The 14,983-nt window shown below is 34.8% G+C and overlaps 1 protein-coding gene across 1 annotated transcript; it reads left to right on the top strand.

Moving 5' to 3' along the window:
• Positions 1–7,727: 7,727 nt before the first annotated feature.
• On the top strand, positions 7,728–12,755 carry LOC136814261 (cytoplasmic polyadenylation element-binding protein 4-like). Its single transcript, XM_067070778.1, has 8 exons — positions 7,728–8,844; positions 9,828–9,933; positions 10,219–10,272; positions 10,450–10,572; positions 10,964–11,053; positions 11,587–12,002; positions 12,164–12,390; positions 12,606–12,755. Exons 1-8 carry the CDS (start codon positions 7,903–7,905, stop codon positions 12,658–12,660), a joined length of 2,013 nt encoding a protein of 670 aa, XP_066926879.1. The 5' UTR covers positions 7,728–7,902; the 3' UTR covers positions 12,661–12,755.
• The last annotated feature ends 2,228 nt before the right edge of the window (positions 12,756–14,983 follow it).

Raw genomic sequence — 14,983 nt, 5'->3', positions numbered from 1 at the left:
ATTATATGGCGGTCAAGGCATGCTCAAATTAACATAATAGATATTGTTTGTTAGCTCCTGGATTCTTTTAGACGATGCTATCGTCCGTTATATAAGCGTATAGCATGTTCATACGCATAGTAAGGGCGTCAGGGTGGTTTACGGGAAAAAAGTGACGGCAGAGTTTGGAACAGACACTGTAAACACCTCCGCCACTGTTTAATCTGCCCGAATTTATCACCTCCAAAACTATTCCCTTTTTTAGTAATCCTGTGTAGACGATCCTTTAGAAGATGACTTTTCATTTTGCCTTGGAAAATGAATGGAAATTGAAGAAAATATCACAGTCTCTTCAGCTCCTTGAACTTACTCTTCAAAGCCAAAAGCATTCTTCTACAATTGAGCACTGAATAAATCCTTGTCTGATTTAGGACTTTTGTCACAAACCTATCTAGATTTTTGATGTCTAAATCAGGTGATTTCGAGCAAAAGATAAGACTGTCTCTTAAATGCTAAAAACATTTTCAAAAATTGATAAACGGAGGGAGGGATTGATTTAGATCTCAGGAAGTTAAAATATAATCGGAAAATGAAAAGACGGGTGTGGCGTTTATTAGGCATTTGAAAGTAATGAAAGTGGGCCACCATTCTCTCCATCCCATTGTCCCCCAAGGAAACTTTACAAACCTTGTGATTCGGTTAACAATATATCGCAACAACGGCGAATAAAAAAACTGACTTCATTGCTTGTACGGTGTAGTGACCAAACCGCAAAGAAAACGGTGAAAATATGTATGTAAGAAAACTTCCTTGTAAAGTGAGACCTATCTGAAAGAGGCTCTCTGATAAACTAATTTAGAACTAGTGCTAAAGTTGACAGTTATATAAACGACGAAAGGTCAAAAGAATTTGACACTTTTGAGAAAGATCTATTTACTTATGATTGTATATCAACATTGGATAAAATATGATAATGTAGCTTTATATACAGACATATTATGACAACTGCAGTGTGTTTAGTTTCTGTTATTTATCCTCGTGACTAATAGTTTAGAAAAGTTATTCGTCAATACACGTTTTTTTTTTATAAGAACGTCAAAAATTTTCGAAGCCTTCGGATGTTCTTAGTTTTTTGGATTTGAAGCCTAAAAATGTTCTTAAAATGTACTTATTTTCAGCATTTTTTGAGCATTTTGATGTAATTTCTTAAGAAATTGCATATTATTAAAGTCTCCAAAGCCTTGGTATGTTCTTAGAATGTTCTTAAATTTTTGGGCCTTGAAGCCTTATGTTCTTATATAGTTTGTTCTTATAAAAAAAAAAACGTGTAGTTCACGACTGTGTAATACACCTTCTTTTTCGTTATAAGAATGGTTTTTTGATATTTTAACTTTTTGAGGATAAAAAAATCCTATCAATATTTTAAGTTATCTTTCATTTATTTAAAAACTAAAAAGTACATCACTTGGAGTTTCGTGCAAACTTACGCACTAATCCCGCACTAATGATACAGAAATGATTGAGAAAATTTGAAATTCGACGTAAAAAAACAAAAACATAACTGGATAATTGGTGCAATAATCTTAGGTAATAAAAAGAATGGTGGAAGCATTAAAAGTGTTGAAGTCTGAATCGCAGGCGTAATTGTATATTGGTTATCATCCTTGACTCCCGCCTGGGAGGCCCGAGCTCGATACCCACCTAAGATTCACTTGGCAAGTGGATATATCTTCGCTCGGGTCAACCCATGCCATGTGAGAGGAATCGGGTACCATTACTCTAATATAAGAGTGTGGGTAGATTAGACAGACATAATGAGGTGCCATGGCACTCATAAGGTTCGGCCTCGCGTGAGTATCGCTCTCCCAGTGTCGTTCGAGTGTCATGGAATACGCCATGACTTGGCAGCTCGTGTCTGTCAAGTCAAGTGTCTGTCAGCGCCGTGATTCCTACTCGTGAATCGCAGACCTCTGCAAAACTACTGGAAGGTTAGTCCTGCATAACTTAAAGCACGATTTCGTTAGAGAATGTCAGCATCCTTAAGAAGTTCTTAGAACATCGGCAAATAAATGTCTCTCAAAAGCACATGTCAGAGTACATGTTTATTTATAAGAACAAACTATATAAGAACACTAGGCTTCGATGGCCAATAAAATAATGAAATTAAGGACTTACCTTTAACCTTAACTTTTTTTTTGAAATGCAAAATTTCCAGCGCCCAACATTTTTTGAAAAATGTGAAAAGGAAAAATGTGAAAATTCCTAGCTTGTATTTAGTTTGTACCTTCAGAGTTAAACAATGGTTTTGGTACCATTGAAAAGGTATTTTAATACTCTTTCTAAAAACATTAGCCCGGGGGGAGGGGTACTACCCTAGACTATGCTATAGTCTAAGACGAGTTTCATCTAAGAGGAATAAACGTGAAGACGGGAATTTTTTTTCGGGGGTAGCTGTTGTCTTAGACTATATCAACTCGGCAAAATTACGTTTTATAATATACAAACTATATTATATCATAATAATATATTATACGGCCGATAGCATCTCTAGTACTACCCTTGCCGACCGACGGGGGTGCTCCGCTGAGGCACCCTTCGAGGGACTAATTTTTCTGTTTTTGTGTTTTTGCGATATATGGCAAATTAAATACGTAATATACGTCTGCCGTGTTTGAAAGGTTAAAAACATTTTTAGACTAGAAAAATTTTGGATGTTATAAAAAACATGTATGTACCTCATTCCATAAGTGTAATGTATGAAAGCTAACAAAACCACACCCTACACCTCCAAATCACCCCCGTCGAGTTTCGTCTTATGACGTCAATAATTGGATTAATAAATCAATCATTCAGTGAACATTTCAACAGTATGAAATTTGATGAGCACTTCATGATTGATTTTTTGATACCCTGCTTGTTTTTTATACCCCTATTAGTCGTGTACCTAGTGCAAAAATGCTCGTATCAGTTTCTGTTTGGTCAAGTGCATGGTTTGTACATACCGGTCCGTATTTTACCTCAAAAATGCTCATTTTCAGTATAAACCACTCTTGTGTAGTTTTGCTTAGAATTTTGGCTGTAATGTAAAATTCGTAACAGTTGTCAAAATTTTATATAATATATATACCGTTTAGCGAGGGGTAAATTACTCGAAAAAATCTCGTACACTTCTTAGAAAAATCACAAAAAAATCACGCAAAAAATCAAAAATCAAAAAAAAATCACAAAAAAAATAAAAAAATCATAAAAAAATCACAAAATCACAAAAAAATCACAAAAAAATGAAAAATTCACAAAAAAATCACAGAAAAATAAAAAAATCACAGAAAAATCAAAAAATCACAGAAAAAAATCAAAAAATCAGAAAGAAATCACAAAAAAATCACAGAAAAAGATCAAAAAATCAACAAAAAAATCACAAAAAAATCACAGAAAAATCAAAAAATCACAGAAAAAATCAAAAAATCACAAAAAAATCAAAAATCAAAAATCATTTCGTACGCTTTTTTCGAAGTGATTTACACTTAAATAAGGGTGAAAAGTCGAAAATTTTCTTTGTCGCCCAACCATAGTGGGCAACATATTTTTTTGGCCCCCTTAATTCGATTCCCACGCTGGGGGCCATGAGAGCACTTAGAATTGGTAAAATTTGGACAATATTTTACTGTCGATTTTAGAAACCCATCCCTAAGTTCGGTTATAACTGCTTGAAAAGAGGAAAAATTGTAGTTTCTTGCAATTTTTTTTCCAAACTGAGGCTGGGCATGTTCTTACAATGTTCTTAATTTTTCGCAAGAATTTCAGCCTCAATGTTCTTATAAACTGGTAAATAACTAATAAAAAAAAACTTGATTGGCACTTGCAGTTGCCACACAAAATTTGTCCAAAAAAAGTTACAGGGTGTCTTTATTTCGGCATTTTTATTGATTTAGACATCATTGATGGAAATCTGAGGATCTAAATGTTGCTTTATCTGGTCTGCATTTTTTACATGATTCATTATTGGCGTGAAATAATTTTATTTGCCAGTTTGTTTTAATCGAGCTGGATAAAGATTTTTGAAAATGTATTTTACTTACTGAGTTATTAGACAGGTACGAGCGTACGAGCCGGGAAGTATCTTATCCGTTTGGTGGACAAACTTTCTTTGGGTTTTTCTTGTTCCTTTTGGTAATAAGAATATTTTAAGCTTCTGGGCCACCTGGATTTCTTACCTGGGTATCCATAATGGCGGATTTTTGGTCATGTGACCCACGGTAGGAAAAACTGAAAATTCTTTCAACCCAAATATAAGCTTATCAATATCATATTTCAATCGATCGGAAATTTGACACTGATTAATTTTGAGATACAAAGTTGGGTCTGTAAACTTTCCTATCTCGGGATATAAGTCACTTTCGTTTTCTCAGGTTTGGCTGCTATTGTAGGCGGGCTTTCAAGGAGTGAGGCAATTCTTTTAGTCATATCTGAAGAAATATACTTTTTAACACATCAAAACTTTATGTGCTCCTAGAAAAGGCATTAAAAATTGTTTGTGCAAATTTTCATTAAGTTTGCAGTAAAAATGTGTATTTTACAGACCAGAGCACAATTTCCTTACCGTCGAAAAAAGATATTTTTCTCTCAAAATTGGCCTTTTTCTCTGAAATGAATGAGTGAAATGTTTCCCAACAAAGTTTAAAGCCAATCACGTCTCCGTAATCTCACTCTGAGGGGTACTTAGCAACAAAATAAGGGCTAAATTTGTCTGGTCAGCACTTTATAAGCATGATTTACGGTAAGAAATGATTCCTAAAGTTTATAAGAACTGGAAGTGGCTTGTGAGACTTAGAAGACTGGAATTAAGCTTGGTACTTACGTATTAAAATGTGGCGTTTAACAGTATACCCGGGGGTGGGGGGATACTAGGGTTGGCGGATGAGGGGTACGTGCGGACGGGACCTCCGAAGACCGACCCTTAGAGAGACTGATTTTGGGTGAAACTGTGACCTGTAGAGAGACTTTTTTTGAAAAATGTACTTCGATTCCTGAAAAAAGTGTACCCTGAGAGAATTTTTGCACTTGAAATCAAAAAAAATTCCTAAAATCGTGAATTTTCCGACCCTTAGAGAGACTACTTTGAAGGGTGAAAAAACCGACCCTTATCGTCCGCACATGCACAGCACCCCGGGGGGGGGGGGGGGGTACTCCAAATGGAGGGTACGGTATGTGCCGCCCTTAAGGGTACCTTTTTTGGACTTCCAAAGTCCCGCTAAGGCTCAGAAAAATCAGAAAATCAAATTTTAGTCCAACTAAGGGTCGGAAAAATAGGAAAAGTTCAACTTTTTACCCCCTGAAAGATCGAAATTTGGTCAAAATTGGTCAAATTTATCCCGCTTAGGGTCGTAAAATTCCCAAAATTTCCTTTGTTTTCTCCTTTTTAGTCCTGGTAAGGGTCCAAAGTTCGAAAGTCGGGCGGCACCCCCCCCCCCTGGGCCCAGCACCCATTTTTGCCTAAGTACCCCCCCCCCCGCCGGGAAGTACACTCATTAGTCATACTACAATCATGGACTTTAATGTTTGAGAAAAACACTGGAAAATGCTCTGGAAAAACCATGGAATGGTCCCCCTCCCCCCCCCCCCCAGTGGCAATGTTTAGTGCGAACGACCTTCCCACCGACTTTTCCAATGCCTGCCACTGGGGAAGGGGGAGGGTTGTCTCACAATTTTCGTCCATGATTGTAGACTAGCAAGCGTCTGTCTTTCCTTGGACACAGGAACGCGTAGGAACGCGGGAATAGTGCTTATAATAAAGAGTTCTTAAAAGATAGAAATTGCCGCGGGAGAGTGGATTGGAAAGTGTATTCAGATTGTTGACGTCAAGAATGACGTAAATGCTGACGTCAGCAAAAATGTTGGTTGCTACATATTGGACACCCGATTGGACGAGGGGATTCTCCTTTGCGTGGGGCGTACGGGGGTCGCAGACACCGAAATACCGACGCATATTTCTTGGATTACCGTCAACACCGACAGCAAAATTTGGTAAATTCCTTATTTTGTCACCGCATGGCATGTTTGACACCGAAATACCGTCACTTTTTTCTTCAAACACCGAAACACCGACAGAAAAAAGGGTTAATACCGTCACACCGTCAAACCCGTACGCCCCCCTGCGTGTAAGCCTCGGTAAGCTAAGCCTTGGCTGGGGCTGAAACTGTAACTAGATTCGAAAAGACATACTATTTGAAATGCACGCTTTTTTATTTGAATATACTTTATAAGAATGAGAATTAATTATGATGAAATCGGCCAAAAAATTAGAATGAATTTAGATAGAATAACCTTGGAATATACCGTAAGAATATTTTGAGATGATTTTCCAATAAAGTTAAGAATATCCACGACGTATAAAAAAGCGTGTATGAGGTTATATGTCATCTGTCTTATCTGTCATCTTGTCAGCAAGGGTCACTCAGGTCCCATGTTCTTTCTCTCTACGGTAGGGGGCACGTAATGCATTCCAATGCACGTGAGTTCCCATGAGAAATTACCTTCGTTCGAAATGTAAACAAAAATGTTGCAAAAAGGCACGTGATAAACAATGCAACAAAAAGTATGTTGTATTGCAACGGGAATTCTTTATAAGAACATTCTATGTTATCAAAGGGTACAGTATTAAATTGTTGTATTTGTATTTTATATAATTTAATTTTGGGGGAATCCGGGAATGAAATCGCATCGATATTCTGATTTTCTGCTATTAGAAAGTGGATAGTATTACACAGACTGCATTTCTTCGATCATTTTTCGTCGTCTTTAAAACTAATTTATCTCGGGGTCCATCTTCTCCTTTTATTTTAATTTCTTATAAAAAATGTGAAAAATTACAACAAAAAAATAATCAAGATTCACTTAGTCTACACAATAGACAGCTCCAGGCTTTTCTTTTATTCCCCCTAGAACGAACTCACTTCTGTCACTTTCTGCCCTCTAATGCTTCTTGTTATAACATTTTCTTTCGAGGCCTTTTGATTGCACAATTGGATTTTTTCGTACAAAATTTGATTAAATTAGGGATAATTTGTTCGAAATTTTTATTTCTGATTTCAGCAAATCTTACAATCAAAACATACAAAAGAAGAGTGTCTAGATCAAAACATGAGTTTGAAAGCTGCTGGTAAATCGTACCGAACAAGAGTAGGTTATTATTTTGGCGCGATTTGTTTTAGAAAGCAGCATTAAACATTGCAAGGTTTCAAAATTCCGGGGGAGTAAAGCGCTTTGTATAGCGGCTTTCCAGGTTTCATTCTGAACTTTGGAGCGAAATCGGAAAATAAAACTAAATAATGGACCGGAAAAATATTTTTTATTTTGTCGTTTCACTGGAAAGATTTCACCTGCTCTTATCTTGTCACTCAATGAGAAAAATCTAATGTTTGTAAAAATTTTCTTTACCCCCGTCTATACAATCGAATTCATAAAGTAGAAGATTCCATGGAACACAGAAAAATTCGATTGTATATCCGGGGGTCAAGACTCTTTTCTCTTCACGAAAAATTTCAAGGTTATTGTTTGAAAACTATCAATCTGTTTATTTCTATCAAATATATTAAAATGATCTTTTGTTATCATTGAGTATATGTAAAATTAAGAAAAACAGCTGCGTGGAATATTTTTCCACATTTATATATTTTATAAAGTTTTACTACATAACCCCCTGATAGGTTTTGAACTTGTTTTCCTTTGCATCTTCAGTTAATTTTATTGTTCGTCTCGCTCGTTCGTCGAGAGTGGAAGAGAAGAAGAAACAAGTTGAAATTTTCATACGTGGCGTGGCGTGTTGTGTGTAAAAACTACCTTTGGACATTAAAAACGAAAATAAATTTGGAAAAAGAAGACAAAAATTGATAAGAGTGGAGGGTTAAATTTATATACTTGAAAATGGGTGATTACGGGCCTACGACGACGACCACAAATACTTCAAGTTTCGAACCGTTTAACGCAGATATTTTCAAGGAAGCAAAATTGCAAAAGGAATTGAACGACAGTAAAGACTCTGATGAAGGGTTTAGCTCATCATTTTCACCTACTAGTGAATCTTCCATGATTCAAGGAGAGGCAATTTCTACAAGTTTACATCTGTGGGGTAACAACTCTGCTGACAAAGACGACCAATATTTTATCAATTCATTGGCTCCGGTGAGTTCAAATTCCTCCTTCCTTCCTCAAAGTTCAAGACGTACAGCACAAGCACCATCTCCTATTCAAAATGTCAAGAAGCCCTCTCCTGCTTTATCAAATTATTTGGCCACAAATAAGGCTGCAGCTCATTCGTTGGGAGTCTCATCAAATGGAAATGATTGGAATCAACAACAACCCCCAACTCAAACTTCAAGTTGGCCCATGAACCCACCACCACCAAATCCCATTGGAACAAATGCTAATTGGAATTTGCCCCACATGAAGAATGGTATGAGTACCCATACTCAATCTGCTCCTGCTTTGCAACACATGAATAATGCTCAACAGATTGCTTATCAACTTCAACAACAAAAGAATATGCTGACCAAAACAAATGGAATCATGACTAACGGACACTCGTCTGGAAATCACCCTTTCCCTCCAAATATCGTACACTCGAAGAATATGAAGAATAGTATTCGTGGTTTTCCTGCCTCCCAAGTTCCCCTTACTTCAACAGGAAGGGCCCATCATCATCATCATAATCATCATCATCTACCTCATCATGGAAACACAGGAATAGATTCAACAATTGTTGAAGATATTGGGCATTTGACAAACAGTTTTTCAAATCTGTCTACAAGCAGTGAACACTCGCATTCAAATTCTCATCCTGCTAATGGCTTTTCATCAAACCATCAGGTAAATATTTTTTTTCGCTTCTTTTTTTCTCAAATGTCTTGATATAGTTTTGTGTAAAGAGTGGTTCATAATATTTTTCATTTTTATTTTTGGTATCTTAGCGACATTTTTGAAAACAAAAGAAGTGCGTCGACCCGAGAGAGGTTTTGTTACTACGAAAAGTTTTTTATTTAGAATCAGCTTTTTTGACAAATAATATTTTCATTTCTAGTTATGACATCCATGCATACTTTTATGATAAACAGTAGAATTTTCTCTCTGAATATTTAGATATCTTTTGTTTGCTGAGAGTTCTCGTAATAAAAAATTTAGCTAGCTTTCTCTTGAAGGGGGCAGGTGTTATGAAAAAAAAAGTTTTTTTTTATTGCATGATGTGTTAAGATATAAAAAGGTTTTTCATACTGAAACATGTTGGATTGTGTGAAAAGAACGCATGTCCATATATTTTCTGTTTCTCACCCGGCTACTTTTCTCTTTTTCCTCTCAAAAAATTTATGCAATCTTTTTCATTGCACCGCGAAAAAATAACAAAAGAAAACTCTCAGAAACCGCTTTCCAAGTAGACAAAACGTTTGACTTACTGCTCAAAAATTATAAGAAAAATTACAAGATTAAAATGAATTACGAAAAAGTATGAAAGAAAATATAGTAATTGGAAAGAATTATTTTATTGTTGTGTCAGTAACGATTGATTGGGTGACCTAATTGACCTTTTTGTCACTTTAAATTCAAAGTGTGTTGTTAATTGATCAATGTTTATTGTGAACATGTGTTTCTTGTCAGACGCACATGGATGAACTGTATTTGCTTTTAGCGTAGTACACCGGTGCTTCTACGTCAGGCACGTGTTTTAATTTATAGAAAAATGGACAGAAAAAACAAGCCTTTTTCTATTCGAGTCTCATTTCTATCTGTGGGCTTCAGTGAGTAAACAAGTTTGTCTTGAATACAGTTGAATAATGAAGTTGTATTTCCAATTTCAGGATAGACGCGGCGAGGATGGTATGAAATACTCATCCCTCGAAAGTCGCTTCCTTGGTGATGTATTCAAGTCACCAATTGATTCAGATAATCTCAATAACTATGACGGTAAGTTGGTTTTCAATCTAGCCATTTTTTAAAAAGATTTTAACAATATTGTATTCTGTTTTTTCTTCTATTTGACCTCCCCTACTTTTTTTGTCCATCATTTGCTTTGAATTATGTATAACTTTAACGAGGCTATTCAGCGCATTCAAAAACGTGTTTTGGCTTGAATAATGCGCCGTTTCGACATTAATTAGTTTTTGCCGTTTTGATTTTTTCATAATGCTGTCCCTAGTTGCTAGGAGACAAGTGCACCGATTAAATATTACAAGTGATTTTTTCTTGCAGCTTTTCGAGCATACAACAATCAAAAGAGTAAAGGCTTCCCCAGAGCTAGAGAAGGTTTGTTTATTTTATTAGTATGTTAACTGTAAATGCTTTAAAGGGGTTATTGTGTAATATTGATTAGGCTTTTACTTTGCCCCCTTTCTTACCCTTGATCAAAAGATAGATCGTCTTTCGAGTGACTCACTTTCTTCAATTGCTATTACTATATTTTCCCATTTTTTAATTCTTCAGATCAAATTGTTCCTTCTATTGGCTCGTCATTAAATGGTTCTCCGAGATCTGACTTGGATTTTGGAATTGAAAGATTCTCAAGAAAGGTTTTTGTTGGTGGACTCCCCCCAGACATCGATGAAGGTAAGTAGGAAACTTCTCTTATTTATTTATTTATTGTGAAACCATTGTTCAATGACAACATCGAGCTTGATTATGACTCATTGGCATTTAGAACTTGTCCCCATGAGATAGGAACATCTGCAGTATTTTCATTGTTTGAAGGGAGAAGAAAACAAAAAGAAGTCATTAAATATGCATCCCCCTGTACATTTTGATCAAAATTTTTCTTTTCATTTTCGCTTCCCCATCTTCTTATTTTTTATTATATTAAATAGATTATATCTGGTTTACAAAAATATGGCACCCTGAAAGGCTTTTCTCCTTTATCATAGACACATTTATTATTCCTTATTTTGGGAAAACATGAGTAATTTCTAAATTTATTCACAATTTCTCTGCTCTTATTTTTTAGATGAAATTCATGCAAGTTTTTGTAGATTTGGCCCCCTTACTGTTGACTGGCCCCACAAAGCAGAAAGCAAATCATATTTTCCTCCGAAAGGTAGATTTCTAATAATTTGACATTCCTCTCATTAATTTTGTATTGTCCTAATGCTCGATGTCACATAACATAGCGATACTTTAAAAAATTTGTTATACAAGAAAGGGTTATACAATGTAAACTATATTGCAGTTGCAAGCTTAAGATAAAATAATCTGCTCATATTATTATATTAAAATATTGCTTGGCAGGTGAAATTTTTTCAGCTATGGGCTTTAATTTGAGTAATTGAATTTAAGCCCCACGTTAAATGATGAGATTTCAGCCCCCCCCTCCCCCCCAATTATATTAGGTCCCCTAAAAATTATTGTACTTCCAGCCCACTCCTATTTATGGAAAGGAGGGTGTAATCCCCTCTTTCCGGGGGGGCTGATGATCAGGATGAAGTGTTGGTTCTGGTTGGTTCACTCCTGGGTTGATCTATCTCAAAGCAATGGCTGTCCACCCTTCAATACTAAACAGAAGGCTATTGTGTATCCCCTTTATCACTTTGTTACATACTTTTTAAACTCTTATCTTAAATTCTTTTTTAGGGTATGCATTCCTCTTGTACAAAGATGAAATATCTGTGCAAAGACTCATTGATTGTTGCATCATGCAAGATGGGAAACTCTATCTCTGTGTGTCTAGCCCAACAATCAAAGACAAACCAGTCCAAATTCGACCATGGAATCTGGCTGATGCTGACTTTGTCATGGATGGCTCACAACCCTTGGATCCAAGAAAAACCATTTTTGTTGGTGGTGTCCCAAGACCTCTTCGTGCTGTTGAATTAGCCATGATCATGGACCGACTTTATGGCGGAGTCTGCTATGCTGGTATTGATGTTGACCCAGAACTGAAATACCCAAAAGGTGCTGGAAGAGTTGCCTTTTCAAACCAACAAAGCTACATTGCCGCAATCAGTGCAAGATTCATTCAGCTGCAACATGGAGAAATTGATAAGAGGGTAAGTGTCAACTCACTATAGTTGCTTTAGCTCACCTGAATGACAATGTTTGACAATTCCTGAATAATTATCGAATTAACTTCACCTTACTTTTAATGGCCCTGCAAATAACTACTGTGTTTTTAGTTACTTTAATCTTGATGAATCTTTCCATTGTCCAGGTTGAAGTTAAACCATATGTCCTAGATGATCAAATGTGCGACGAATGTCATGGTGTCAGATGTAATGGAAAATTTGCTCCATTCTTCTGTTCAAACATCACTTGCCTTCAATATTATTGTGAGCAGTGTTGGGCAATCATTCATGCAAGACCTGGACGTGAATTTCACAAGCCACTTGTCAAGGAAGGTGGTGATCGTCCAAGACAAACAAGTCTTGGCTTGAGATGGTAAGCTACTACTTACATTATCACTAACATTGGTTGCCTTGGCAGATTGTCAACCAAATTAGAATTAATTTTGTTAATCAAAAATTTCCACAAAAAATATTAAGGTCATTTCAGATTGTGCATCATGGGAATAGAATTTTGCATTGTACTTCATTAAGTGGATTTGTGGAATTATATTTCTTTTGTTTTAAATCTCTCCTTTTTTTTCTGTTCAGGCCCTTGAAAACCACACCCCTTGGTGGAATTCCTTCCATTCCATTACTTCAGTGATTGCCATACAAAATGGAATTGGAATCATCAATGGGATCAAAATCAGAAAGAAAAATTTGTAAATAATACTTTTCTTATTACTTTCTAAAAATTAGCATTGCTAGTTAATGCCTATTTTTTATTAAAATGAAAACGACAGTTTAATGCAGCAGAGGTCAAATAAAGCTCTTTTCCAAGTCAATGATAAAATTTTACCTTCTTTGAAGCATAGTATTTGCTCTCAGCTGTATTACTGTCCAGATTACATTTTTTATTACTTTCTTTCTTACATTCCACTTCAGCTGCATTTCTTTTTTATTTGACATGGAAAAAGTTTTTTCTAAACATAGATATTTTAAACGTCTGAAATGCTAAGTTTTCTTCTGTCATGCAAGTTTATTAAAATTCTTTAATTTGATAATTTCTTATTTCTGGCTGTGCCAGGCTTCAAAGGCTTTTTTTGATGTGCACTTAAAAAAATGCTTAACACTTTTTAGTCATCGCCTTATTTCTTGCAATTTTTTTAACAACTGATATCTTATAGAAAAGTTGGCATTTTTATGTTTAATACTTAGTTTTTTGTATTTGTTGGGTTTCGATACTAATTATTAGTTCATTAGCCCAGCTGAATTCACGATTTTTTCCAATAGTTTGTTTTTTAAGAAAGAGTTTATTTTTATTTTCAAGTGACATTTTTTCAAAGCAAAATTTAGAATTAGTTTCTACTGATTAATTGTTTAAATGTTAGTAGGTATAGTCTTTTGAAGCATCTGCTCTATTTTTAAGTGGAGTGAACGTGTGGTGTTGCTTTTTACATTAAAAAAGTATGTACGATGTTTTTGTGAACAACTGCTGACACACTCAACATTGGCAATCCACCATATCATATTCATATTTTTATGTCCATTTCTGTGGAGAAGTTTCTTGTACGAGCTTTCCTATGTTCATGTTGTTTACTGAAAGTTATTTATTGTTACTACTACCTTCCAGAATAATTTTTTAAAGTAAATTTTTTAAGAGAATTCTTTTTTGATTCACCGTTACATATATTCTATTTATTCTTTTGTGCTGTGTTTTTTTTACTGAATGCTTGATTTGTATACCTCTTCCTGAAAGGTTGAATTATATTCAAGTCTACCTAAAGAATGGTTCAAACTACTTTTGGCGTGCAGTTTTCTGTCAGAGAATTATTTATTTTCTTATAGAATTTTTTAAGGTTTTCACACTTGTAGCTTACAGCGATCAGCAGAATTTCATTTTGTTTTAGTAGTGAGATAACTTGACATTTTTTGGGGCAAAGCAGCATTGATTTCCTTTTTTATATTAAATTTATGTATATATTATATAGGTCCATGTTCCCAAATAACTTTCTTTAGCTATTATTCAAGATTTAAGTTGAAGTTATTAAAAAATCCTTTATACATTTTAAATACGGTTATCTATGTTTTTAATAAGAAATTAATAATAGTTTTTGGACTAGTTTTTACGTTTATCTGCTATACTATTTTTGTTATTTTACATTTTTTCTTAGTTGAAAATATTTTGTCACTATTATTTTAAAAGATTTTTTGCCCTTTTTATCATAAAGTTCAAATTTTTTGAGAGAAAAAAACATAAAAATACCAAAAAAATATCTCGGTTATTATTACAAACTTTTACGTATTATTATATAAAGTATATATATTGTATTTTATCATTTTTAAAACTATAATGATTTTTTTGAAAGGGTATAAATTATCATTTTTTTCAGAAAAAAGTTACTTTTGAAAAAATCTGATTGTGTCTCTTGACTGCTTGATTTCTAAATCGACCAATACTCAACGTGAACGTTTTTTATAAGAACATTTAAAACCTTTTATTTAAGCCATTTTGTGAGTATTTTTGTCCATTTTCTCAAGAAATCGGGTGCTTGATCCCTCAAAGCCCCAAAAGGTTCTTAACATTTTGACCAACGAAACCTTATGTTCTTACATAGTTTGTTCTTATAAAAATCATCTCTGTTCCTATAAAATTGTTGTAATAAAGAAATGAGCGCCAAATTTTCCATTCAATTTCATTCAGAATGATACTTTTCGTTACGGTTTGTAAGCAAAACTACGATCATGCGTCTTCTTGGTTGAAAGATTACAAAAAAACCTCGTGACAATTTTCGCACGTTTGCTGCATTAAACTGTGCGCCAAACTGTGTCAATAGCTTGGGAAAGTTATGTTCAAATATACTAATAAGTTGAAATAAAAAACAGGGTCAAAAAGGGGTTGGTCTAAAAAGCAGGGTAGCCAATTGGGCTAGGTTGTGGGGTACCTAAATATTTTACAGACCAGAATAGAAATACCGAAAATGAAT

Source organism: Clytia hemisphaerica, unplaced genomic scaffold (assembly GCF_902728285.1).
Source record: "Clytia hemisphaerica strain Z4C2 unplaced genomic scaffold, Clytia hemisphaerica genome assembly, whole genome shotgun sequence".
NCBI lineage: Eukaryota > Metazoa > Cnidaria > Hydrozoa > Leptothecata > Clytiidae > Clytia > Clytia hemisphaerica.
The sequence above is the reverse complement of the archived record's forward strand: the minus strand, read 5'-3'. Positions and strand labels throughout refer to the sequence as shown.